Here is a 23,785-nt window from a genome sequence, read left to right as displayed (position 1 = left end):
AAGCCCACATGGGAGATGGGAAATTTGTCTGAAATCAAAAGGAAAGTTTTTCTTGTTTATGATTCAACTTTCTTTTTCGAGAAAGGGTCTATTATTATAGCTTTGGCTTTGTTGACCAGGTTAGTCTTGAACTCACAGAGATCCACCTGCCACCGTAACTAACCTTGGTTCAACTCTTAAGTTGTGCCCTGTGCAGGAAACCTGTGGAAACAGTCTCCCTCCCTCCATTGAGCTAACCATGTTCCCAGACTCCAGGACTTCGCTGGAAACAGCTGTGCTGTGCACCTGCCGTCTACTAACGCACTGGGTGTTGCAGGAAGCTTAGAGGCAGGGTTCTGGGAGAACACCACCATTTGCAGGGGTCCCCGCCTCACCTGCTGCCCATAGTCTCACGTTGATGGCATCAGCGAGAACCATCCCAGTGGCACTGCTCCTCCCATAGTCTTTCCAGTTTGTTTTTCGTTATTTTCAGTTTTCTCTTTATTTTACTTTTTTCATCCGTGATTCTGGACATACCAATACAAATCTAAGCTGTATGGCTGGGGAGACAGTCTTGCAACCCCAACTTCATCAGACACATGATTCGAGCTCCCCTGAGCTGATAGCAAGAAAAGGGAGGGCACTCCAGCACGAGGAGCAGAAATGTCACTGATCTACCCGAGTGCCCTAGTACCTGAATGTTCCTTGACAAGAGGGTCAAGCAGGTTTCTAGCCCCAGGTCCTGAGGTGCAAATCCAGGCTTCCTGGTATCTGGGAAGCTCATGGTTGGATCCTCTTGCGGTATAGGTAGGCATTGCTCACTTGGTTCATGATTACCAAGCTGGTGAGGACAGGACACAGCAGAGCCAGGTACCAAGCACCACCAGTGACAGCAGCAGTAAACCAGGATGAGCACATGCCCAGCAGGAGGCTGGCACTACCCAGCAGGTAGCCCACCAACCCAGAAGTGGCATGGTAGAGTTTCAGCTTTGCCAGGGGCCATCGGGGCAGCAACTTGGGGTAGAGCAGCCCCACGCCCCCTGAACACTGCAGACCTGCCCACAGCACAGCTAACAGCCCTGCCTGCCCATGTCGGGTGGCCAGGTGTGCTTTGCCAAGCTGCTCTTTGTGGAGGATGACAAGCCCTAGACCCAACAGGGCACAGAGTAGGGCTAGCAGCTGAAGCACCCAGTGGCAGCGTGCTCGGACCTTCCGTGAGAGGGAACGCAGCAGTGAACTCTCCGGAGAAAACATCAGGAGTGCCTCGGTCATCAGGAAGGAGAACTGAGGAGACAGACTCAAATGAGAGTGCTGTATGCACTTTAGATAACCCTCCACGCAGGTGCACTTTGCCCCGTCCATCCTTCATTCCTTCCCCAAGGACAAGATGCTGCATTTGGTGAGCCAGTGGAAGGCCCTGTGTGGAGGGCAAAATGTCTGCCTTGAGTAGTTAGGGATAGCTGCCTCTCCAGACTTCTCCCTAGGTACTTTTCTGAAATGTCAACTCTGCTAAGTTACCCAGCAAACAAGGTTTGAGACGTGGCAGTAATAAATGATTCACAAGCTTTGTTTGCCTCCCATGAGGCTGGATACAATTTCTCGGCAAGAGCTGTCCACATGGGTGCACTGTTTCAGGGAAAATTAGATGCATCACCATAAACTAAGGTTTTTAGGGACAGAGCAATCTCCAAATGTAATTTTTCAGCTTCCTGGCTGGAGGTGAGAGAAGCCTAATTTTGTGCTTGGGTGAGCGTCCCCCATTTGTCCTGGTCTTGAATACCATCTTTCAATCCTTAGATATATGTCAGAGGCAGTAGTTGGAACACTCAACTCCTCTAAGCTGGCACTAGATGCCTTCAAGGATCCCAAGGGTCACCTATGCCCACACTCTACCCCTAAAAGTTACCCAGATCCACTACTTACAGCCAGAGACATAAGAACAGGGTGCCAGGAGAACAGACCTGGAATGAGAAGAGGAAGCCTCATGGAGCACAGGGAAAAAGAAACCAGTATGTCCAACCCTACAGCCTGAACGTGAACAGCCCACCTTCATCTAAAGAGATGCCAAAATGTGAATCCCTTGGTAACAAGTTCATGTTAGCCACCCACCCCTACTCACTTCCTGGGGTAACATGCTCTGCCACTCCTCTGGCAGCTCCTTCCTCCAGCAGCTCCATGAGTCAGGAAAGAAATGCCAAGTCAAAAAGAAACCATGTACTTTCTGAAGCTTGGCCAGGCTGGCGGAGCCCCCACACCGATCTACTCTCCCCGGGACATAATATTCCTCAGCCAGCCAAGCCTGTTCCCACAAGTTAAGCCCTTTCACTTCCTACTGCCCCTATTCCCCAAGAAAAGTGGCTTTTCACTCCCATAAGTCAACTATGAGTTCTATCTACTTACTGGAGCCAGGTCTGGCAAGTACAGTCACAAAGATGGTAAAGCCCAAGGCCACAAGGTGGGCTGCAGCCCCAGAGGCAGTGCGCAGAGCTCGGTAGATGTGCGACTCCGTCTCCACAGAAAGGGCCATGGTCAGCCCAGCTGATAGCTGTACAGCCTGAAAGCATCGTAGGCGTTGGCAAGGGTGCCCACTGTCCACGCCTCACCGAGGACAGTAATTTAGGGCAGGAATGTCACCTTTTTTCCGGAGAAGTTAGGACAGGAGCAGAACAAAGTAGGCACCAAGAACAGTCCCAACTTAACAAAGTCTACCTGTCAAACACCTGTATTTGAAGTGGTACTGATCGCACCGACCAGGTGGGAATGCGTGAGGACAAGTAAAACTACAAATCCCAAAATGCAGCACGTCATCACTAGCCGGGACGGAAGACGTGGAGCACTACGGGAATTGTAGTTCCCAGCTGCTTTCCTAGCTAAGCGTGAGTCTCTTTGCACATTGCCTCCCCACGTGCACCTAGCAGGCTGTACATCCACGGTAGGAATTTTCCTTTCTCACCTGCTTCTCAGGTTCGACGCAGTGACTTCCTCCAAAATAAATTGGATCCCCTGGACCCGCCAGCCGTGCCACCGCTCCTTTACGGAGGCGCTTCACTTCCGGGTGCGTTGTCCACCCACCCAAGACTTCCTGGGACAAGCCCCCTCCCATCCCATCCAGTGCCAGCCACGCCTCCGAGGCGCTCTGCGCAGGCGCTGTTGAGTTGACGGAGCTTTTGGTTTGTGTTCACAAACCTGTGTGACCTAGCTCAGGCCTCTTTCTCTTTTTGACAGGTGTTCCCAGGGGTGGAAGCGACCACCGCACGAAAGACAAGGGACTACAGACTCAGGACCGGTCAGCGCCATGGGCAGCAGCTGCCGCATTGAATGCATATTCTTCAGCGAATTCCACCCAACGCTAGGACCCAAAATTACCTATCAGGTGCCTTTCACACTCCCGGGACCTGACGAGGAGAGGGATGCTCTCCGGAACTTAGCTGGCTGCCTGGGTCCCTGTGCTGCCTCCAGGCTTACCATCCATTCCTTGAATGGAGATGATACACAGACCCAGGTCTCTGGTTCCTAGTAGGGGAGGGAAATTTGCCACACAAGCGGTTTTTGTGGCAAATCAGGCTATAGGATTCAGGGAGATGATCGGTCTCATGAAGGGTTAAATGACCCAAGAGAGTCACTGAACTGAGACACAAATGATGTCTAAAAGTTAGGTGAGAGCAGAGTATTCCAGGCAGTAGGAATAATGAATGCAAAAGCCAGGAAGCTTTCCAAAACATAGCTTGTGTTTTGAAACACAAAAGAGTACTGGGCAGATGGGGGAAAGAAAACAGTAGCGGACTTGTGCCTGGGTGGGATGTACAATCACCCAGTCCCAGTGTCTGAGGGAATCTCATCTCTGCCCTCCGCAGGTCCCTGAGGATTTCATCTCCCGAGAGCTGTTTGACACTGTCCAAGTGTACATCATCACCAAGCCTGAGTTACAGAACAAGCTTATCACTGTGTGAGGTCCTGGTGGGGTGGGAGCAGAGGGGTCCCAGACTGGCTTGTGGGCGGGCTGACTCTCCTCTACCCATCCAGCACGGCCATGGAGAAGAAGCTGATTGGCTGCCCTGTGTGCATTGAACACAAGAAGTACAGCCGCAATGCCCTCCTCTTCAACTTGGGCTTTGTGTGTGATGCTCAGGCCAAGACTTGTGCCCTTGAACCCATTGTTAAAAAGCTGGCTGGCTACTTGACCACACTGGAGGTCTGCAACATGATGGGCGTGGGTGCATGGCAGGCACAGTTGGGGGAAACTGCTCCCATGTCTCCAATTCCTAGCCTCCAACAGCTAGCTCAGAATGCAGCCATCTCTGAGGTCTACTCAACCATGTTGTCCATGTTCTGTCCAGCTCGAAAGCAGCTTTGTGTCCACAGAGGAGAGCAAGCAGAAGTTGGTGCCTATCATGGCCATCTTACTGGAAGAACTAAATGCCTCTGGCCGGTGCACTCTACCCATTGGTATGGGCAGCCTCTACCGGGGCAGTATATGAATGGAGGAAGGATGGGGAGCACAGAAATGAGCGTAGCCCCTGCAGGAGGACAGGATTCTTGGACAAGTTGGTGGGCAAGAAATAACCGTGGGCCGGGCGGTGGTGGCGCACGCCTTTAATCCCAGCACTTGGGAGGCAGAGGCAGGCGGATCTCTGTGAGTTCGAGACCAGCCTGGTCTACAAGAGCTAGTTCCAGGACAGGTTCCAAAACCACAGAGAAACCCTGTCTCGAAAAACCAAAAAAACAAACAAAGAAATAACCGTGGGTTGAAACAGTGATGTCTGAGGGTTCAGTGTCTAATGGGGGTGGAGGAGCAGGCAGAATTCTCCAGCACTACTGAAGAAGTATCTTGGCAACATTCTTCCCCTTCTCTGGGCCTTAGTTTCTTGCTCCATAAAAGAGGAAGAATGATGCTCCCAGGACCCGTCTGCCTGCCTCAGTTAATGCTAGGAGAGTTAAAGTAATGACTGAGGGCGCCTTGGGAAAGATGACACTGAGGATGTGGTGGGGTCCCCGCAGATGAATCCAACACCATCCACTTGAAGGTGATTGAGCAGCGGCCTGACCCTCCTGTGGCTCAGGAGTATGATGTGCCTGTCTTTACCAAAGACAAAGAGGATTTCTTCAATTCGCAGTGGGACCTCACCACACAGCAGGTATACGCTATACAGGCCCTCTCTCAAGTATTACCACCTTGGGCCTCCCACAACCTTAGCTTCAGCTCACCCTTGCTGACCCTGCTTTCCTCTTTTCAGATCCTGCCCTACATTGATGGCTTCCGCCATGTCCAAAAGATCTCTGCTGAGGCGGACGTGGAGCTCAACCTGGTGCGCATTGCCATTCAGAACCTGCTGTGAGTGCAGATACAGTTGTGCCCACTTGAGGGCCACCAGACAAAGGGGAGCAAAAGGACCCCGAGTGTGGCGGTGGGAAGGCCTGGTTTGGAAGCTAAGCGCATCTGTTTCCCCCAGGTACTATGGTGTTGTGACACTGGTCTCCATCCTCCAGGTAGGTGGGGCTGGGATATAGCTAAGTAAAATGGGAATTATTTGGCCTGGACCAGATCAAGCCAGACCCCCAAGCACATCATCCAGGTCCTTATGCCCCTGCTGTGTTCTAGTACTCCAATGTGTATTGCCCGACTCCAAAAGTCCAGGACCTGGTAGATGACAAGTCCTTGCAGGAGGCATGTCTCTCCTACGTCACCAAACAAGGTAGGGACAAACCCTGTGGGAGACCCATTTGGGGAGGATAAGGCCACCTAGGAAGCTGACCGTGGCACCCACAGGGCACAAAAGGGCCAGTCTCCGAGACGTATTCCAGCTGTACTGCAGTCTGAGCCCCGGCACCACTGTGCGAGACCTCATCGGCCGCCACCCCCAGCAGCTGCAGCACGTCGATGAGAGGTCAGAGGGCATTCTCAGGCTTGCGCGCTGGGTTCAACCGTCTTGAATCTCTCTGGAGGAGCCTCGAGCCAAATAGGAAGCAGGGGATTCCCAATGAGTATAAGTATGTGGCCCACTAGTCCAGGCAGCCTTCCTGGAGATGGTAACCTTGGAGGCCACCCTAGCCTGTAAGGCACTGAAGGAAAGGTTGGGTAGGCTAGGCTAGGGTACCAACGCTCTTCCCCAACCATCACTTCAGGAAGCTGATCCAGTTTGGGCTTATGAAGAACCTCATCCGGAGACTACAGAAGTATCCAGTTCGAGTGTCTCGGGAGGAACGGAGCCACCCTGCCCGCCTTTACACGGGCTGCCACAGCTATGATGAGATCTGCTGCAAGACAGGTGGAGGCAGGCGGGGCAGGCTGGGGGAGGTGAGGGCTGACCGACCCTGCAAGGCGGCTGACCTTGCCTCCCTCGTACCACCAGGCATGAGCTACCACGAACTGGATGAGCGACTAGAAAATGACCCCAACATCATCATTTGCTGGAAGTGAGGCTGACTGGAGCGTATTGCTATGGCCACTTGCCCCTGCTACGCCCTCATTGGTCCACGGGGGCCAGACAAGTAGGCTCGTGCATATGGTCTGGAGGTGATCCTCGGTTCTGTGAATCAAGTCATCTCTTTCGTCCTGTGGAGTTTTGAATACTGGCTCAGCCAATCACTAAAGACGTGAATGTGCTAGTCATGCCCCTAGCCTGGCCTGGCTGGAGTGCCATCTAGTGGACAGAAGTGGCAATGGCCAAGTAAACAGTATGGTTTTGGTTTGGTCTGGTTTGGTTTTTGTCTTATTGCGAGGGGAGTGATTTTTTTGAGACAGGATCTCACTATGTAGCTTTGGCTGTCCTGGGATTCACTATGTAGCCCAGGCTGGCCCTCAACTCATAGAGCTCTGACTGCCGGGTTTAAAGGTGTGTACCACTTCACCTAGGCACACATAGGTTTCTATATGTTTGTTGTTGTTTTCTATTTTCGCGGTGACTGGGGGAGGAGCGTGTTTTTTGAGGCAGGTTCTTATGTAGCACAGACTGTCCTGGAATCGGCTGTGTAACAGATGACCGTGAACCTTCTGAGTCTCCTGTCTCTGGTTCCTGGGTTACACTTAAGCTCCCACGTCCCCGTGTATACAGTGCTGGGGCCGAGGCTTTGTGCATGCTAGGCAAGTCCTCTACCAACTCAGCTATGACCACAGCTCTGGACCTGCAAACCAAAAGAGCCAGACTCAGAAGGGACCAAGAGACGCTCCGGATTAGAGAGTAAGAAGAGTATTCCAGAAGAAATAAGTTCAAAACCCTAAAGCAAGGGCCAAATGTAGTAGCGCATTCTTGTAATAACCAACACTTGGAAGGCTGACATAGGAGAGCTGCTTCAAGTTGAAGGACAGGTTGGATATATGTGTTCAAAGCCAGCGTGGGTGACATAGTGACACCTTCCTCAAAAAGCCAAAGGAGTGTATGAGGAGCTGAAGGGAAGCCCATGAGGCTAGGACAGGGAAGCAAGCATGGGGTGCACACCTGAAACCCCAACATTTAGGAAGTTGACCAAGAAGGGGGAAAATTTGGACCAGCCCTGGCTCTACAGTGAGCTCCAGCTTGGTCTTAGCTGTATAAGGAGACCCTGTCTCAAAGAAAGAGGATGGGGTGCTGGAGAGATGACTCAGAGGTTAAATCACTACTGCTCCTGCAGAAGACTGGAGTTTAGTTCCCAAATCCATGTGGGACAGCTCACAATTGCCTCTGACTCCAACTCCAAGGGTCTCAATGCCTCTGGCCTCTGTGTGTAAGCATTATAGTGTGAATGGAAAGGTGTCCTGGCAGCTGAGAGCCAAGGAATACCGCAAAGTCACACCACACAACAAACCTCACACAAGATTTATTGGGAGGAAAAAAAAAACAGGATATACGATGTTTTACTCTTGCTCTTTGCTCTTTTGGGGACCTGTTGTCCAGCTTCAAGTAAACCCACACGGAGGCTTTTCCTTCCTTGTGAATGCCTGGCCTTGGCTTGCTTTGTGCCAGCTTTTCTTAAGTTATCCCATCTACCTTTTGCCTCCGGGCTTTTTCCTTTTCTCACTTTCACTCTTACCCCATGGCTGGCTGGGTGGCTGGCTGGCTGGGTGGCTGGCTGGGTGGCTGGCTGGCTGGCTGGCTGGCTGGGTGGGTGGCTGGGTGGCCGGCTGGCTGGCTGGCTGGCTGGGTGGCTGGCCCGCCCCTGGAGTACTCCCCTTGTTCTCTCATTGCTCCTCTACTTCCTCGATTTTCCTTCTATTTATACCCTCTGCCTGCCGGCCCCTCCTATCCTCGCTCCTGCCTCGCTATTGGCCGTTCTGCTCTTTATTAGACCATCAAGTATTTTAGACAAAGAATCACAGCTTCACAGCGTTCAACAAATGCAGCATAAACAAAAGCAACACACCTTAAAATAATATTCCCCAGCACCAGGAGGGCAGCTGCCTCTGTTGGAGCGAGAAACAGCAGCAAACTGAACAGGACACAGGGCTTAAATAGAGCTTCTTGGGAAGGGGGTAGAACTTTCCAGGATGGAGACTGATGAAAAATTCATGTCCAGAGATTGAGCTTTTTACTCTGTAGGATGGAGCAGGGTCCAGCAGGTAGAGTACTTAGAGTATTCTGTGGGTGGAACCTGGCAGTTAGAGCTCCTTGGGATAGTGGCCTGGTCACTCCTGTGACTCAAGGGGCTTACACCGTGGGCACCTGCACACACGTGCGCTTGTGCACAGACACAAACATAATTTAAAAATAAACTTAGGAGGGGGATAGGACAAAAACTGAAGCTGGGAGGTAGGAGAAGGGGTGAGAGACAGGTCCTTCAGAGCTGGTAAGTGCTGTGGTCTAGCATTTTGGGTGCCAGAGGTAGGCACAGGGCATCCAGAGGAAAGGATGTTAGGTGTGCATGTTTAGGACTCCTGGCTGCTGGACTGAATCTGGGGACACAGGCCTTTGATTTCAGCACAAAGAGATTGAGCAGAGGCGGATCTCTATGGCTTGGAGGCCAATTTAATATGCATAGGGAGTTCCAAGCCAGCCTGGATCACAAAGTAAGACCCTTTCTCCAAAAAAATAAAAGACAGCTTCTGGGGAGAGTCTAGAGTGCAGTTACGTCGGTCTCATGAGAGACCGCTAGAGTTACCCCATGAGAGTCTCAGACAGTGCGACTGCAGGAGAGGTAAGGATCCAAGTTATCCACAACTGCTCCGGCCCTGGAGAGGTGTGGCCAGTCTCCGTCTGCTTATTGGCAGGGAAGTGGGCGTGGCAAGCGGGGCATCGGAAGGACTCTACGCAGGCGCCAAGCTCACTCGTTTCCATGGCGACGAAATCGACGCGCCTCAACGGCTTAGCAACTGTTCTGTGCCAGACTTTGGTCCCGCCACTGAAGTCTGTCAGTTTCTCCTATTCCGACTCCTGCATTACAACCGCCCAAAAGCCAAACTAATCCTGATCCCCCGACATGGGCGACCTAGAGCTGCTGCTGCCTGGGGAGGCTGAAGTGTTGGTGCGGGGCCTGCGCAGCTTCCAGCTAAGGGAGATGGGATCCGAAGGGTGAGGCAGCTGCAATAGGTGGGGTCACCTGGTCCTTTAGTGGAGAAGCTTGGCACTGACATTGGAGAAGGGGTGGCCCAGTGTGGAGGGTGGGAGGCAAAGCCCTTTGAGATAGAAGTGTGTGGCTTCTGCTGCACCTCTGGCCTCAGGACAGGATCACACTGGCTCCAGTAGATTGAGCCGCCACCTGCACTGTGTATTCCCGTTGCACATTTGTACACCCAATATACACACATCCCTTCGGGGCAGGTGGAACAAGCAGCATGAGAACCTGGAGAAGCTGAACATGCAAGCCATCCTTGATGCCACTGTCAGCCAGGGTGAGCCCATCCAGGAATTGCTGGTCACCCATGGGAAGGTATGTCAAGGTAGCTCAAATAATAAAAACCCAGGGACAGATACTGGGGTTCAAGCTGAAGATCAGAAAAGCAAAACGGCCAGCCCCTGGCACTTACCTCTACCTCAGACCAAAATGGGTGATCCTACCTCCAGGAAACCTCAGACTGAGACTAAGGAGACCTGCCTCCTCCGTTTAATATTCCTCTCTAGTACTGGGATAAAAGGCATTCACCATGCCATCAGGCCTCTGTGGCTAACTAGTGTGGCTGCTGGATTAAAGTGTCTACTAATGTGGCTGCTTTGCACTTTGATCTCCAGTCAAGCTTTATTTATTAAAACACAAATAATGTACCATAATTTCTGCCTTTCTACTCTTCCTCTTGGGGACACTGGGTACCTGTTCTTCCTTCTGGCCTGGTATGTCTGTCATTCCTAAGTTGGGGAAAATGTGTTAGGTTTCTTCCATTTATTTTGAGATAAGGTGTTGATCGGCGACCCAGGCTGCTGTTAGCTCCCAAACTTCCTGTTTCTGACTCCCAAGTTCTGGGACTGCAGGCCTTCCCATCACTATACTTGGCTCTGTTTCCTATTTTACCCTAGGTGGATACAAGGACTAATTAGGGAGACAGCCGTGGGTCCTAGACTTGCCTGGGAGGAAAACCCAAGTACTCACATCACCCTGAAATGACTGAGGCTAAAGGAGACCCTCACTAAAGAGGAAGTGGGGCTTTCAAAGTGGGAAGAGCAGCCTTTCTTATGTAAGAGGAGAAAGTAGAGACCAGGAAGATGCCTGACGGGAGGAGGGGTCGGGGTGACCCAAGTGTGTGTAAAGGGGTTCCCCTGCGAGAAAAAGGCAGAGCTGGGCACTGGGAGATGTGTAGACAGAGACTGTTCATTTGTTTCCCAGCTGCCCAGGCCCAAATTAATCACACAGAAACTATATTAAAATACTGCTTGGCCTATTAGCTTAAGCATATTACTAGCTAGCTCTTATATCTTAAATTAACCCATTTCCATTGTTTTATGTATTGCCATGAGGCTCGTGGTTTACCAGGAAGATTCAGGGCATCTGTCTCCTTCAGCAGCTACATGGCATCTCTCTGACTCTACTTACACTCTCTCTCTCTCTACATCTCTGTACTTTCTGCCTGGTTTTACTCTGTTAAAGCAAAAACATTGGCCAAAAAGCAGCTTCTTTATTAACCAATGGCAATAAAACATATTCCCAGCATACAGAGGGGAATCCCACATCAGGGATGGTCTAGGAATAGGGCACAGTAAAGGGCCTAAGAGTGAGGCCACAGCACACAGCCTGGCAGACCAGGTGACAAAGACCAGAGTAAGGACATGAAAAGGAGGGCTGACCTAAAAGAGAAGCCTAGCTGGTGAGGATGGGGAAGGTACAAGAGGGACAGTAAAGTTTATCCACAGGTAAGGAGGCTGCTATCCTGTCAGAGAGATGGAAACACGGAAACGAAGGCCTTACAGTACAGCAGGGACTCTCGGGTGCTTACGGAACCTGAGGGGCGGGTCTAGGGGCCCAGGAGAGTTGGAGAGCTGTGATGCCAAGGCGGGTCCATGCCATTTCTCTTCCTCCCCTGCCCTTTGCAGATCCCCACACTGGTAGAAGAGCTGATCGCAGTGGAGGTGTGGAAACAGAAGGTGTTCCCGGTGCTGTGCAGGCTAGAGGACTTCAAGCCCCAGAATACCTTCCCCATATACATGGTGGTGAGCTGGGCCTTCACAGGGTCCTGAAGACGAAAGCTAGCTAACAGCCCCTGTTCCTCCCTAACAGCCCAGCCCTGTTCTCTTTGGCAGGTACACCATGAGGCCTCCATCATCAATCTTCTAGAAACAGTGTTCTTCCACAAGGTGAAGCACCATCCTTGTCAAGAGGCCATTTCTGCAGGCCCGAGCCTGGTGGGATGGATCTGTGGAGAAGAGTATCATCAATATCGAATACTGAACTGTACCTTCCCTGCCCCCAGGAGGTGTGTGAGTCAGCAGATGACAGGATACTGGACTTAGTGGACTATTGCCACCGCAAGCTGACACTGCTGGTGGGCCGGACTGGCTGTGGTGACCCATCTGAGGAAGAACGGTCCCAGGATAATACCCCTATGCAAGTAAGTTAAGGTTTCCTGGAGGGGGCCAAACCTTGAAGTGAAGCCTCCAGAGGCAGGGGTGAACTCTGTGTGCCCACGCTCCCCCCACCAGGAGCTGCAGAAACAGGCAGAGACAATGGAGTTTGAGATCTCACTGAAAGCGCTCTCGGTGCTTCGCTACATCACAGACTGCGTGGACAGGTGGGCCACCCTCCAGCGCCTGGGGCACGCAGTAAAGGGCTGCAGTATTCGGCTTGTAACTTCTGCTAACCCCCCTTACCCCTACCTCTAGCCTTTCCCTGAGTACCTTGAACCGCATGCTCAGTACGCATAACTTGCCCTGCCTCCTGGTGGAGCTACTGGAGCACAGCCCCTGGAGACGGCGGGAAGGAGGTAAGGCCTCTCCCACCTGCCAGGACTTAACTGGCTGCTTCCAGAAGATCCTTGGGGTTAATGGAAGCAGACAGCTGGACAGCCAACACACTGAGGACACCAGCATGCCTCACCCAAAATGGGGCTAGAGTTTTGACTCTGAGGCAGACAAGTCCCGTGGACTTACCTTGTTCAGACAAGTGTGGTGGCCGGGGTCTTCTAACCGTGCCAGGCAGTTCTCAATCCTCCCATCCACACACTCCGGAGAATACAACGCCTGCATCCAGTAAGCTAGTTCTCCTCCCCAGGCAAGCTGCAGCAGTTTGAGAATGGCCGCTGGCAGACAGTGGCCCCCTCAGAGCAGCAGAGACTAAATAAGCTGGACGGGCAGGTGTGGATCGCCCTGTACAATCTGCTGCTCAGCTCTGAGGCCCGAGCCCGATACTGCCTTACCAGCTTCGCCAAGGGGCAGCTGCTTAAGGTGGGGAGCTCAGCTACCCTACCCATCCCTTCTGCCACCAGCCCCACCCTGCCCCGCCCCCACTGCATCGCTGCCTCACCCTGTCCTCTTTCCACTACGTCGGCTTCAGGTAACAAGGAGCTGGTGAGACTAAACCCTCCAAGTACCCCCAACCCAGCTTAGGGACTCCCTGTTTCTTGCCCCTCCGGCCAGGACCTGTTTCACAATGGCTTTCCCTGGATACCTTTGCAGCTTCAGGCCTTCCTCACGGATATACTACTGGACCAGCTGCCCAACCTTGCTGACCTGAAGGCTTTCCTGGCTCACCTGGCCCTGGCTGAAACCCAGCCCCCTAAGAAAGACCTGGTGTTGGAACAGGTAGGCACCCAGACCCTTAGTTGCTCAGGGCCATGATCCACTCTGCCAGCTCTTTCCTCTCCTCTCCCTTACTCTCTCTTAGATCCCAGAAATCTGGGACCGGCTGGAGCGAGAGAACAAAGGCAAATGGCAGGCCATTGCCAAGCACCAGCTGCAGCATGTCTTCAGCCCCTCAGACCGGGATCTGCGCCAGCAGGCACAGAGGTAAGGCCTGCTGCATGGCTGAAGACAGGTGCATGGGACATAGAGGGCATGGACATAGCGGGAGGTTCTCTGCCCCTACCTGTCAGGTCCAGTCACATCTTCTTGGCCCCTCCCCCAGGTGGGCTGAAACCTACAGGCTGGACGTCCTAGAGGCCTTAGCCCCAGAGAAGCCCCGCTGTGCTTACTGCAACGCAGAGGCCTCCAAGCGCTGCTCCAGATGCCAGAGTGTGTGGTATTGCTGCAGGTAAGGGGACCCCAGGACCTCCGTCCCCCGAAGCCCCAACCCTGGGTCCTCCCACAAGCACTGTCACCCTCATGCAACCCACCACCCCTGCAGGGAGTGCCAAGTCAAACACTGGGAGAAGCACGGAAAGACGTGTGTTCTAGCAGCCCAAGGTGACAGAGCCAAGTGAAGGCTGCAGGTTCTGAGGGCCGACGGAAGAGCTCACCCAGAATGTGACTCTGAGCCTCAGGAACTCTGCCTGGCCCCTGTCAGACCTCAATTTCCCTGGCGGTGAGCACAGCTGAGTCAAGTAGAGCTGCAAACCACCACCAGTCGACGTACAGACAAGCAAAGGCTCTTCACTTCCTGCCCCACCCCGCGAATACGTAGAGAAGAGAACCAGGCCTCAGCATCAGCAAGCAGACAGACAGGGCTGGGGGGCGTAAGCAAGGGCCGGATGTGGAGACCCTCTTCCTTTATCACAGTAAAGCGGACCTCATGAAACACATCAGTGTGGCGCTTTGCCCTCGTCGCTGGGGGCGGGGGAGGGGACATGGGGCGAAGATTGGACTCAAAGCCTGGGAAGGGGCTCTTTGAAAGCGTCCACCCTTGTGCCGTGCCCCGCCCACTAGTCCACACTGTCAGCTCGCCTCGGTTTCCATTGCGTTCTCCGCCGCTCTTTCCCGCCGCCCTGCCTTGATCCTGGGGGCGGTGCCGAAGTGGCGGCCCGCCCTGCGGCCTCGCCCGCTAGCGCCCAGTCCTCTGGATCCCCGGTCTGACCGGGCCATGTCGGCGGAGCCAGAACTCATTGAACTACGGGAGCTGGCACCGTCTGGGCGCATCGGCCCTGGCCGTACCCGGCTGGAGCGTGCCAACGCTCTGCGCATCGCGCCGTGCACAGCTCGCAATCCGTCACAGCAGCACGTCCCGGGTCGCGGCCACCGCTTCCAGCCTGCGGGTCCCGCCACGCACACGTGGTGCGACCTCTGTGGAGACTTCATCTGGGGCGTCGTGCGCAAGGGCCTACAGTGCGCGCGTGAGTAGCGGCCCCACGCAGCCTGCGATCACCGAACGGGAGGTCAAAGGCAGCACCATGGCTGCCGGTCAAGTCTCAGCGGAGGGGGTCAGCAGTGATGATCCTGCAGACCAGGTCCCGTTACCTTGCCCCATCAGGGAGCGTGTTTAAGAAAATGGTGTATCACTTGTCACACTTCGTCCGTGGCTGGCGCACAGAAGGTGCTGGTTTCAAGATCGTCTTTAAAGAGCCTGGGCTCTTGAAAAGCCTTTGTGCCTACTGTGCCCTGAGCCTGCATTCCGAGGTCCGCCTCTTCCCAATGATTGGCTCCAGATTCTTGGGTGACCACCCACATATGATAGGGGGGGCAGAAAAAAGTTAGAACCTTGGTTGGGCTCCTTGTAAGTAGGAATTTTGTTGAGTTTTTAGTCAAGTTTTGTCTCGACTCAGGGATCCAGAGGCTAAAACATGGAATACAAGCACACACACAGTAGTCCTTCTGGGGATTGCCAGCAAACAGAAGTTCGACTTGCCCGGGACACTTTATACCCTCCCATCTCCGTGTGTCTAGACCTTCTTCCAGACTTGTTGAGTCCATTGTTGAAAGTGGACCTTAGGCATTGAGGGGTTTTGTTGTTTTGTTGGTTGTTGTTGTTGTTTTGAAATAGGGTCTCACTATGCAGCCCTGCCTGGCCTGGAACTCTTTATTCAGATTAGGGTGTGACAGAGATCCACCTGCCTTTGCTTCCCACACTCTGATGTGTAGCTGGAGTTGTCAGTGCTTTGAGCCGTAAAGGTGGGAACTTCAGGATGGAACTGTAGGCCTGTGCGTGCCTAGAGCTCATCTCATTCACGGCATGAGTATGCCACAAATTCAGCTAGTGGAGACAACGGTTTGTGTGAGAGAATGCCGCATGGAAGCAAGGGCTGTGGTACCACAACATTCTCAAAGAGAAATAAAGTCGCTCTGGAGATGAGAGATGGGACCACTTGGGTGTTTGACAAGAGGTTGATAAGCAAATCAGACAAGTGTAGGGTTTTGCTTCAGACAACTGGACAGTCAGTGGTAACTTTTGCATCGGCAAATAGAAACCTGGGGCGGCTTCAAGTGGAAGAAAAGGGAAGTTTTGACCATGTGCATTTGAAATCTTTAGTAGATGTTAAAGTGAAGGTACTACATGTAGGATTTGTTCTAAAGAGGCAAATCAGTGCCACTTGGACATCAACTCTTAGACTTGGGAGTTGACACAGAGCTGAGGAAGGGGCTATGGAGAAGGAAACCTGGCTAGTGAGTACTGTCCCTGGGAGCCAAAGGGAGTAAGCAACCAACGTTAAGGATATAGTAATCCCGGTAATGTGGACAAAGGCCAAACATTAGATGTGGCATTGGGCATTGGCACATATCTGTTAATCCTGGCACTGGAGAAGTTGGTAGAGGCAGGAGGATCACTGAGTTCAAGGTTACCGTTTGAGGCTAACCTAAACTACAGGAGACCCTTTCTCAAAAAGCAAAATAGGCTTGTTTAAACAAATGAAGAGGTAGATGGCAAACAGAGGAAGTCGTAAATTAAGCGCTTTTGTTTTCAAGTTAATGGCCAGGTGAAGTAGTAGCTGGGGTGTTAGCTCAGTGTTAGCTCTCTAACCACCTAAGGCCTTCCAGCCGGTTTCCAGAGGTGCTTCGGACGGACGACTCTAGAATCTGTGTTGCGTGGGCGGTAACCGAGCTTGAGAAAAAGCCAGTCAAGCCCAAATCTGTCGGGCGGCGGCCCCCTGTCAGTGGGTCACTTCGCAGAGCTCCTCCGCCTCACGGCCAGCCCTTTCTGCAGACTGCAAGTTCACCTGCCATTACCGTTGTCGTGCGCTCGTCTGCCTGGACTGCTGCGGGCCCCGAGACCTGGGCTGGGACCCCGCATTGGAAAGGGACACGAACGTGGTGAGCTCGGGGTCAGGGGAGTGTGGGCAGGGAGGGGCCCCGGGGCTTAGTCCCGGCGCCGTACACAACGAACATCCCAATTACGGACTTCCCGGCATCAGAGAGACTAGTTCTGCTTGTGGGTTTGTCTGGAGCCTACCCCACGCAAAAACTATGGCCCGCAAACCAGTAGCCGCGAAGGCGCGCCCTGGCACGGTGCACACTCACTTTTCACACCCCGCTTCCGGCCCTGGGGCAACGTCGGTGCGCCTGCGCATACGCCCTGCCGCCTCCCCCGCGGGGACGTGGGGCCCGAGAGGCGGAGCCGAGTAGAGATGCCTCAGCGATGAGGTCACTCCTCGAGTAGTTGCGTGGTGTCCCCGCCCCTCGGCGTTCCCCCGCCCGTCGTCCCCCAAACGACTCCAGCACTAGATTTTTAGTCGTCTACGTTTGCAGTCCTAACGGTCGCCGCGCGGCGCAGGTCTCAGCGCAAGCGCGTACTGACTCGCTCACACGCACGCACGCGCTCCGGGCGGTGGTTGGAGACTCCCCACGCAGTGGACTAGGGAACGGGCGGGCAGGGCGATGAGCGAGGCCGAGACGCCTTCCTTCGAAATGACCTGGAGCAGCACGACGAGCAGTGGCTACTGCAGCCAGGAGGACTCGGACTCAGAGCTCGAGCAGTACTTCACGGCGCGGACCTCGCTGGTCCGCAGGCCGCGCCGGGACCAGGTGGGAAGCCGGGTGGGGGCTGTCGCCGGCGGGCGAGGGGCGGTCTCTCCAATCCTGCCCGTCCCCTCTAAGTTGCGGCCTGGGAAGTTAGTTGATAGGCAGCCTCCCGGCGGGTCCACACAAAAACCGGCCGGGATGTGTATTGGGCTCTCTCTGCTCCGGGTAGAAAGAAGCTCAATTCCAGCGCGCCGGTACTGAGTCCCCAGGCTTCCCTGGCTTGCCGTCACAGACCGGTTGAGCCAGGGGAAGAAGCAGCTCTGAAGCTTGGGTGGACCAGAGGCGGGCGTATTCACCCATGATTAAAGCCAGCCTCAGCCCAAACCGGCGTCTTGATTTCGCATTTGGGCTCTCCTACTCCCTCCCTGGGGGAAATAAGGAAGTGGAGGAGGAGTCCGCCGGGAAGTGAGAAGTTTGTTTCGGAGGTGACTCTGTCCCTTCCACTTATAGTTTTGAATCAGCCAGAAGAGTTCGCAGCCATTGCTGGGCCAACTCTGACACCAGCTGCTGGAATGTAGACGATTTTCCGATCTTCCTTCCCGAGTGAAACTTTGGTAGGGGTTTGGGGAGTCTAGTAAGAGGGCCCTTGCTGTGGACCTTAATAGGAGCATTCCTAGTCCAATAGGGAGCAGGAAGACTATAAAATGCCCCGAGAAGGGTTTCTACCTAAGATTTAAAGTGTGTGTACCAGGGCAGCTGAACATTCCTAGAGTCTCCTAGATGTGCCAAATTACCAGAGATTTTTCTGGGAGTATAGTGGTTGTGACCACCAAGCTCAGATAACTTGTTCTTGAGCCATAATACCTTAGAAGAGGGCATCAGGAGAGTGTAGTGAAGACTTAGTAAAGTGAAGGTTAGTAAACTTAGCAGCAGCGAAGTAGAATTCCTTATCCGAGCCAAAAAAAAAAAAAAAAATTCTGTGGTGTTGTAGGAGAGAGTTGATACAAATGTTTTTTTTCCTTTCTTTCTTTTTTTCCAAGTCAGTGTTTCTCTGTAGCTTTGGAGCCTGTCCTAGAACTAGCTCTTGTAGACCAGGCTGGCCTCGAACTCACAGAGATCCGCCTGTCTCTGCCTCCCGAGTGCTGGGATTAAAAGTGTGAGTCACCACTGCTCAGCAATACAAATTTCTTAAAGATGGGCTGCTACTTGACACCCCAAAAACCTTAGTCCAGACTGTAGATTCAGTGTAGACCCCTGAGGTTGTCTCCACGCCTCTCAGCCTGAGTCGTCATCTATTATGGAAAGGTGGGAAAAGAACACAAGGTGCTAGCAGGTTGAAAGGTATAAAGAAAATAATTGTTTAAAAGCAGCTGGAGTTTGTAGCAAGCTCAGTTTGGAGAGTACTTACCTTGTATGGTGGCCTGGCTTCCATCCACAACACCATTAATGAACCAAATAGGTGGGTAGATGGATAGATGGAAGCTGAGAAGTAAAGTAAAATCATGAGGGCTGGGGTTAGGGTTCAGTGACTGAGCTCAGTGCCCAGCATGTGTGAGGCTGTGGGTTCATCCCTAGTGGACACCTTGTGAGAACTCCTGGGATGAGGCTTTGGTCAGTAGCAATCCTAGCTGTGTTTATTCCAGTCGCATTCCCCAGGACCTCTCTGATGTCAACAGGAAGTTAGATTGAGGCAGTGAGGCCAAGTGAGTTTGGTAAAGGAAAACTAATTCAAGCCCTAACCGCTGTAACCCACACTCCACCTTTCCAGCTAAAACCCAGTCCCTAAAGAGCTAGTCTTCAGGCTAAGTTTCCAGACAGCAAGGGACGGACAGCCTACCTGCTTGGCACTGGTAGGACAGCCGCTAACGGAAAGTTGCCTATACACCTCTGGCAGGATTGGAGCCTGGCCTGAAGCTGCCTTTTGTGCAGCCTGAGTCAAAGGTAAATCAGTGGTAGTCACAGTGATTTCTTCCCTACATGGGATGTGCCCAAGAAACCTCCTAAGGCATGTTAACCCAATGGAGATCACCTTTCCCCTCCTGACTACTGATGTTTATCGGCTCCCCTGCTTCCGACCCTGTGGTGCTCATGATCTGTGCTGGTGCAAAGTGGAAGAGTGGCCTCCCTTCTCCAGAACAAACTCTGACCCAACTAGTGTTCTGGGACCAGCTATGCAGTTGAGATGTGGTTTTAATTTTATTTGGGTGGGGGTGGGGGTAATTAATACTGGAGATTGAAGGGGCTCTCTTATACTAGGCAAGTACTCCCCAAGAAGTGTTTTTACTTTAAACAACAATTCTCCCTAATAGTCCTTCATGTTTTCCTGGCCCTTTGCCATGCACCTTTATTTCTCTTTGTTTCTGTAATGTGGTTAGGGGCCACACACAATCAGTGCTGAGGTGACTCTCATCCCAAATAGCAGGAAGCCAAATGATCCTCCCTTTCTTTGCCGTCTCCATCTATAGCATGCAAAACAGAGCAGTGATGGGGTCAGGGTGTATGGATTTAGTGACAGGACCAAAATCAAGATCCAAGGAATGTTCTGGCTGTTTTTTTTTCTTCATCTCCAAAAAAGCCTTGCACTTTTCAAGTGCCCTGTATCCATGCTGACCTGTCTTTTAGGACGAGCCTGCACAGCGGGAGACACCTGATCTTTCCCAGGCTGAGACTGAGCAGAAGATCAAGGATTACAATGGCCAGATCAACAGCAACCTCTTCATGAGCCTGGTGAGTTGGCTGCTCAGGTGAGGAGTGTGGGGCGGAACAGAACCCAGTTTTGTGCCAGATGGCCAGAGTCATAGCCAAAGTATTCTTGGTTGACTCAAGCAGTGATCTGTGCACACCTGGCCGCACACCTGGCCCCACCCCAGGTAAACTCAACCCTGCCCTCTTCCTTCTCTACTAGAACTTCTGTCATGGTGTGGATTTTCTTTTTCTCTTTTTTAGAACAAGGACGGCTCCTACACAGGCTTCATCAAGGTTCAGCTGAAACTGGTACGTCCTGTCTCAGTGCCTTCCAGCAAGAAACCACCTTCTTTACAGGACGCCCGGCGGGGCACAGGGCGGAGCACAGCTGTGAAGCGCCGCACCTCCTTTTACTTGCCTAAGGATGCTATTAAGCACTTGCATGTTCTGTCACGAACACGGGCACGTGAGGTCATTGAGGCCTTGCTGCGAAAATTCATGGTAGTGGATGATCCTCGCAAGTTTGCACTCTTTGAACGAACCGAACGTCATGGCCAAGGTAGGTTTCCTATCCCAGCTCTTCCTGTGTAAGGGGTCTGTATCACATGCCTGTACATTCAGAGGCTGGGGCATCTGAGCCTGTTTCTAATTCTTTATCCTTTTTGGTCTGCCTGATCTCCAGTGTACTTCCGGAAACTATCAGATGATGAGCAGCCCTTGAAGCTACGGCTTCTTGCAGGGCCTAGTGAGAAGGCCCTGAGCTTTGTCCTGAAAGAGAATGATTCTGGAGAGGTGAATGTGAGTACATCATCTTATTTTCTTATCACCTGACAAAGCTAGTAGGTTGTAGCTATAGTGAAGGTTTCAGGAGAAACTGGAGCTACAGAACAAACCCTGTACAATGTCTCCAAGAATATACAGACCCTGGAATGAAAGTATAGGCTTCCAGGACACTGGAACCAAGGTCTAGATCCTTAGGAAGAAGCTGAATCTAGTGGTTCGTGTTTGTAATAGAGGTACTTGGGAGGCTGAGACAGGAGGATTGCTAGGAGTTTGGGGTCAGTCTGGGCCACAAAAACAAGCCAGAAGAACTGTTCTGGTTCTTTGTTTCCTGGTGTGGGATTTGATTGACTCATGGTGAGCCAAGAACAAGTTCAGAGCTACACAGGTGTAGCTGAGAGATGGCTCAGCAGTTAAGAGTACTTGCTGCTTTTTCAGAGGACTCCCTTTCTGTTTGAAGCACCCATGTTAGGTGGCCCACTTTCACCTGCAACTCCAGCTCCAAAGGATTTGACTTCCTCCTCTGGCTTCAGAGGGTACCTGTCCTTATGTGCACATAACCTCTACACAGACCCAGACATACACAGAATTAAAACAATGGGGCTGGAAAGATGGATCAGTAATTAAAAGCACTTATTGATCATGCAGAGGATCTACGTTAGGTTCTTAGCATCCACATAGACCCTGCACACAGTGCACATATGTGCCTACAGGCAAAACACTTATACACATAAAACAAAACACTCTTCTAGCAAGGCCTACTACTACCAGCTTGTAATCTCAACTACTTGGAATGCTGAAGCAGAAGGCCCACGAGTTCAAAGCCATCCTGGGCTACAGAGTAACTTAAAGACCTGTCTGGGTTAACTTAGTGAGATACTATCTCAAAAAGTAAAAAGACTTGGGGCTATAGTTCAACGGTAAGATGTTTAACATGTTGGATCCCTTGGTTCATGTCTTAGTTAGGGTTTCTGTTGCTGTGATCAAACACTGTGACCAAAAGCAAGTTGGGAAGGGAAGGATTTATTTGGCTTACACTTCTACATCATAATCCTATCATTGAAGGAAGTCAGGGCAGGAACCTAAAGGCAGGAGTTGATGCAGAGGCCATTGAGGGAGTGCTGCTTACTGGCTTGCTCTTCATGATTTCCTCAGCCTGCTTTTTTATAGAACCCATCCATGATCACCAGCCCAGGGATGGCACCAGCCACAATGGGCTGAACCCTGCCCTGTCAATTAATCACTAATTAAGAAAATGCCTTACAGTTGGATGTTATGAAGGCTTTTTCTCAAGGTTTCCTCCTTTCAGGTTAAAGTTTGTGTCAAATTGACCTAAAACTAGCCAGCACAATTTAATTCCTAGTAATGCAAAAGAAAAGACTTTTTACCTACGGGTTAGTATGTGGCCCAGTGGTTAAGATTATATACTTAGTATGCATAAAACCCAGCAGAAGAAAAAGAGAAAAGAAGCAGGGGGTGAGCAGGTTGCCTGGGAATGTAGCTTTGGAGTAAAGAAAATGTAGTTTGTTTACATTTATGAGACCCTGGGTTTGTATTGGAGGAGGCCCATGCAATAGCAGCTATTTAGGAACGTCCTGATTTGCTGTCTCTCTATGAGGTGACTGTTGTGTAGGATCTGTCTTCCGTGCAGATTGCTCATGAGGATTCTAGCACAGACTACTTATCCTAGCATTGTGATCCAGACTTATAATCATGGCATTCAGGAAACAGAGACAGGAGGATCACAACTTTGAGACTAACCTGAGCTACATAGCATGTCACGGCCAGCCTTTGAAAGGCAGCAAGACTGTGACTCAAAAAACAACAAAATAGGGGGCTGAAGATTTGGCTTAATGGTTAAGATAAGCACATGTTGCTCCTATAGAGGACCTGGGTTTGATTCCCAGCACCCAGGGGACGACAGCTCACAACCATCTGTAACTCCAGTCCCCAGAGATCTGATGCCTTCTTCTGACTTCCATGTGGTATCAGGCATACACATGCTGCACATACATATATACACAGACAAAACACTCATACATATAAAATAATTAAAAACAATAACAACAAAACCAAAACAGGTAAGGCTGGGGAATGAAAAGGGAGGTGGTACCATCCAGAAGCCTAGTCCTGAGGTGTGTGACCATGAGACACTAGTTTTTGAGAAGGGTTTGCTAACTTAGCCATTTCCTGCCATAGCCCAGTATCTTTCTCCTCTGCCCCTTTGCAGTGGGATGCCTTCAGCATGCCTGAGCTGCACAATTTCCTACGTATCCTGCAGCGGGAAGAAGAGGAACACCTTCGACAGATTCTGCAGAAGTATTCTCGTTGCCGCCAGAAGATCCAGGAAGCCTTGCATGCTTGCCCTTTGGGGTGACCTTTCGTTTCTCTGGGTAGCAGGAGGAAAATAGGCAATGCGAAGATCGTGCCGTGTGAGTGTGACAGGGCCCGTGGGGCCTGCGGAATGAGTGTGCGTGGAAGCCCTCCTCTGCTAAAGGGAGTGAGCCCAGAGAACAGTGCCGCAGCCCGCCCTCTACCAGTGGATACAGTGGGGCGTGGCTTGCAGCCCTCTGCCCATTGTATACTGGGTCCTACTCTGGGTAGCTGCTCCAGCCTTTGATCAGGGTCTCAGCCGTGAGAATCTTAGAGACTCTACAAACACAACAAGGTTATATTTGAAGGGGGGGGGCCGAGTCTATGGAGAAAGATTGTTTTGGGTCGTGAATAAGTCTCAGGATAGCCCAATCAGAGCCAAGGTTAACTGCTCAGAATAATACAGACATTCAGATGGAGTTTGTGTTTCCCTCTTCCAGTGCCTTATGACTTTGACACATAACCCTGAGGTCAGGGAGGGCTGGCAGGTATAGCTCCTATGCCTCAGTTCATCCTCTAAGGACGATGCTGCTGGACCAGACCCACTTCTTGTTTGCCAAAGCCAGAGTCTCCCTCAGATACTTTTGATGGAAGTGTATGAATGTATGCAATGCTTTGTGGCCTCAACTGAATGCCTCCTGTGGGGAAAGGGATGGGGGTGTGACAGTCATCATCAGGGCCTGATGCCTGAGAGAATTGGCTGAATAAAGATTGAAGAATTTTTCTGGTTTTGGACTCTATGGATGTGGACCCCCAGTCAGGAAGCACCTAATGGGAATGACTGCCAACAGTGATTGGCACATAGAGCG

The 23,785-nt window shown here is 51.9% G+C and overlaps 4 protein-coding genes across 6 annotated transcripts; 3 read left to right on the top strand and 1 right to left on the bottom strand.

Moving 5' to 3' along the window:
- Window positions 1–289: 289 nt before the first annotated feature.
- On the bottom strand, window positions 290–3,068 carry Cyb561d2 (cytochrome b561 family member D2). Of its 2 annotated transcripts, XM_075964711.1 has the most exons (4): window positions 2,933–3,068; window positions 2,380–2,533; window positions 1,903–1,940; window positions 302–1,263 (listed from the first exon to the last, which is right to left on the bottom strand). In XM_075964711.1, exons 2-4 carry the CDS (start codon window positions 2,504–2,506, stop codon window positions 760–762), a joined length of 669 nt encoding a protein of 222 aa, XP_075820826.1. In that variant the 5' UTR covers window positions 2,507–2,533; window positions 2,933–3,068; the 3' UTR covers window positions 302–759. The 2 variants fall into 2 exon arrangements, with proteins under 2 accessions (XP_075820827.1, XP_075820826.1); XM_075964712.1 differs by lacking the exon at window positions 2,380–2,533 and having other exon boundaries at window positions 290–1,263; window positions 2,933–3,054.
- A 53-nt stretch (window positions 3,069–3,121) lies between these two features.
- Nprl2 (NPR2 like, GATOR1 complex subunit) lies at window positions 3,122–6,671 on the top strand. Its single transcript, XM_075964709.1, has 11 exons — window positions 3,122–3,352; window positions 3,834–3,925; window positions 4,003–4,171; window positions 4,317–4,425; window positions 4,978–5,114; window positions 5,214–5,311; window positions 5,430–5,466; window positions 5,579–5,672; window positions 5,747–5,864; window positions 6,103–6,245; window positions 6,330–6,671. Exons 1-11 carry the CDS (start codon window positions 3,275–3,277, stop codon window positions 6,395–6,397), a joined length of 1,143 nt encoding a protein of 380 aa, XP_075820824.1. The 5' UTR covers window positions 3,122–3,274; the 3' UTR covers window positions 6,398–6,671.
- A 2,539-nt stretch (window positions 6,672–9,210) lies between these two features.
- On the top strand, window positions 9,211–13,772 carry Zmynd10 (zinc finger MYND-type containing 10). The gene is made up of 12 exons (XM_075964705.1): window positions 9,211–9,461; window positions 9,711–9,819; window positions 11,412–11,528; window positions 11,619–11,672; window positions 11,789–11,926; window positions 12,018–12,106; window positions 12,198–12,298; window positions 12,586–12,758; window positions 12,990–13,115; window positions 13,198–13,319; window positions 13,438–13,563; window positions 13,657–13,772. The coding sequence occupies exons 1-12, from the start codon at window positions 9,370–9,372 to the stop codon at window positions 13,730–13,732; spliced, it is 1,323 nt and encodes a 440-aa protein (XP_075820820.1). The 5' UTR covers window positions 9,211–9,369; the 3' UTR covers window positions 13,733–13,772.
- Window positions 13,773–14,328: 556 nt separating this feature from the next.
- On the top strand, window positions 14,329–23,699 carry Rassf1 (Ras association domain family member 1). Of its 2 annotated transcripts, none has more exons than XM_075964706.1 (6): window positions 14,329–14,578; window positions 16,384–16,490; window positions 19,761–19,865; window positions 20,085–20,382; window positions 20,506–20,621; window positions 22,834–23,699. In XM_075964706.1, the coding sequence occupies exons 1-6, from the start codon at window positions 14,329–14,331 to the stop codon at window positions 22,978–22,980; spliced, it is 1,023 nt and encodes a 340-aa protein (XP_075820821.1). In that variant the 3' UTR covers window positions 22,981–23,699. The 2 variants fall into 2 exon arrangements, with proteins under 2 accessions (XP_075820821.1, XP_075820822.1); XM_075964707.1 differs by having other exon boundaries at window positions 14,462–14,578; window positions 16,384–17,201.
- The last annotated feature ends 86 nt before the right edge of the window (window positions 23,700–23,785 follow it).

This window comes from Microtus pennsylvanicus, chromosome 3, assembly GCF_037038515.1.
Source record: "Microtus pennsylvanicus isolate mMicPen1 chromosome 3, mMicPen1.hap1, whole genome shotgun sequence".
NCBI classification, from domain to species: Eukaryota; Metazoa; Chordata; class Mammalia; order Rodentia; family Cricetidae; genus Microtus; species Microtus pennsylvanicus.
Note: the sequence above shows the minus strand (reverse complement) of the source record. Positions and strands in the feature narration are given on the sequence as shown.

What these genes read in the sequence shown, in the direction of transcription:
- Cyb561d2 (XM_075964711.1), bottom strand. Translation starts at nt 2,506, where the DNA reads ATGGCCCTTTCTGTGGAGACGGAGTCGCACATCTACCGAGCTCTGCGC. An exon ending in ACTTGCCAGACCTGGCTCCA is followed by an intron (nt 1,941 to 2,379) that starts GTAAGTAGATAG and finishes TTCTCATTCCAG; the next exon opens with GTCTGTTCTCCTGGCACCCT. An exon ending in CTGTTCTTATGTCTCTGGCT is followed by an intron (nt 1,264 to 1,902) that starts GTAAGTAGTGGA and finishes CTGTCTCCTCAG; the next exon opens with TTCTCCTTCCTGATGACCGA.
- Nprl2 (XM_075964709.1), top strand. Translation starts at nt 3,275, where the DNA reads ATGGGCAGCAGCTGCCGCATTGAATGCATATTCTTCAGCGAATTCCAC. An exon ending in GACCCAAAATTACCTATCAG is followed by an intron (nt 3,353 to 3,833) that starts GTGCCTTTCACA and finishes TGCCCTCCGCAG; the next exon opens with GTCCCTGAGGATTTCATCTC. An exon ending in CACTGGTCTCCATCCTCCAG is followed by an intron (nt 5,467 to 5,578) that starts GTAGGTGGGGCT and finishes GCTGTGTTCTAG; the next exon opens with TACTCCAATGTGTATTGCCC.
- Zmynd10 (XM_075964705.1), top strand. Translation starts at nt 9,370, where the DNA reads ATGGGCGACCTAGAGCTGCTGCTGCCTGGGGAGGCTGAAGTGTTGGTG. An exon ending in CCAAGGGGCAGCTGCTTAAG is followed by an intron (nt 12,759 to 12,989) that starts GTGGGGAGCTCA and finishes ATACCTTTGCAG; the next exon opens with CTTCAGGCCTTCCTCACGGA. An exon ending in AAGACCTGGTGTTGGAACAG is followed by an intron (nt 13,116 to 13,197) that starts GTAGGCACCCAG and finishes ACTCTCTCTTAG; the next exon opens with ATCCCAGAAATCTGGGACCG.
- Rassf1 (XM_075964706.1), top strand. Translation starts at nt 14,329, where the DNA reads ATGTCGGCGGAGCCAGAACTCATTGAACTACGGGAGCTGGCACCGTCT. An exon ending in TGGAAAGGGACACGAACGTG is followed by an intron (nt 16,491 to 19,760) that starts GTGAGCTCGGGG and finishes CCTGTCTTTTAG; the next exon opens with GACGAGCCTGCACAGCGGGA. An exon ending in AACCGAACGTCATGGCCAAG is followed by an intron (nt 20,383 to 20,505) that starts GTAGGTTTCCTA and finishes CCTGATCTCCAG; the next exon opens with TGTACTTCCGGAAACTATCA.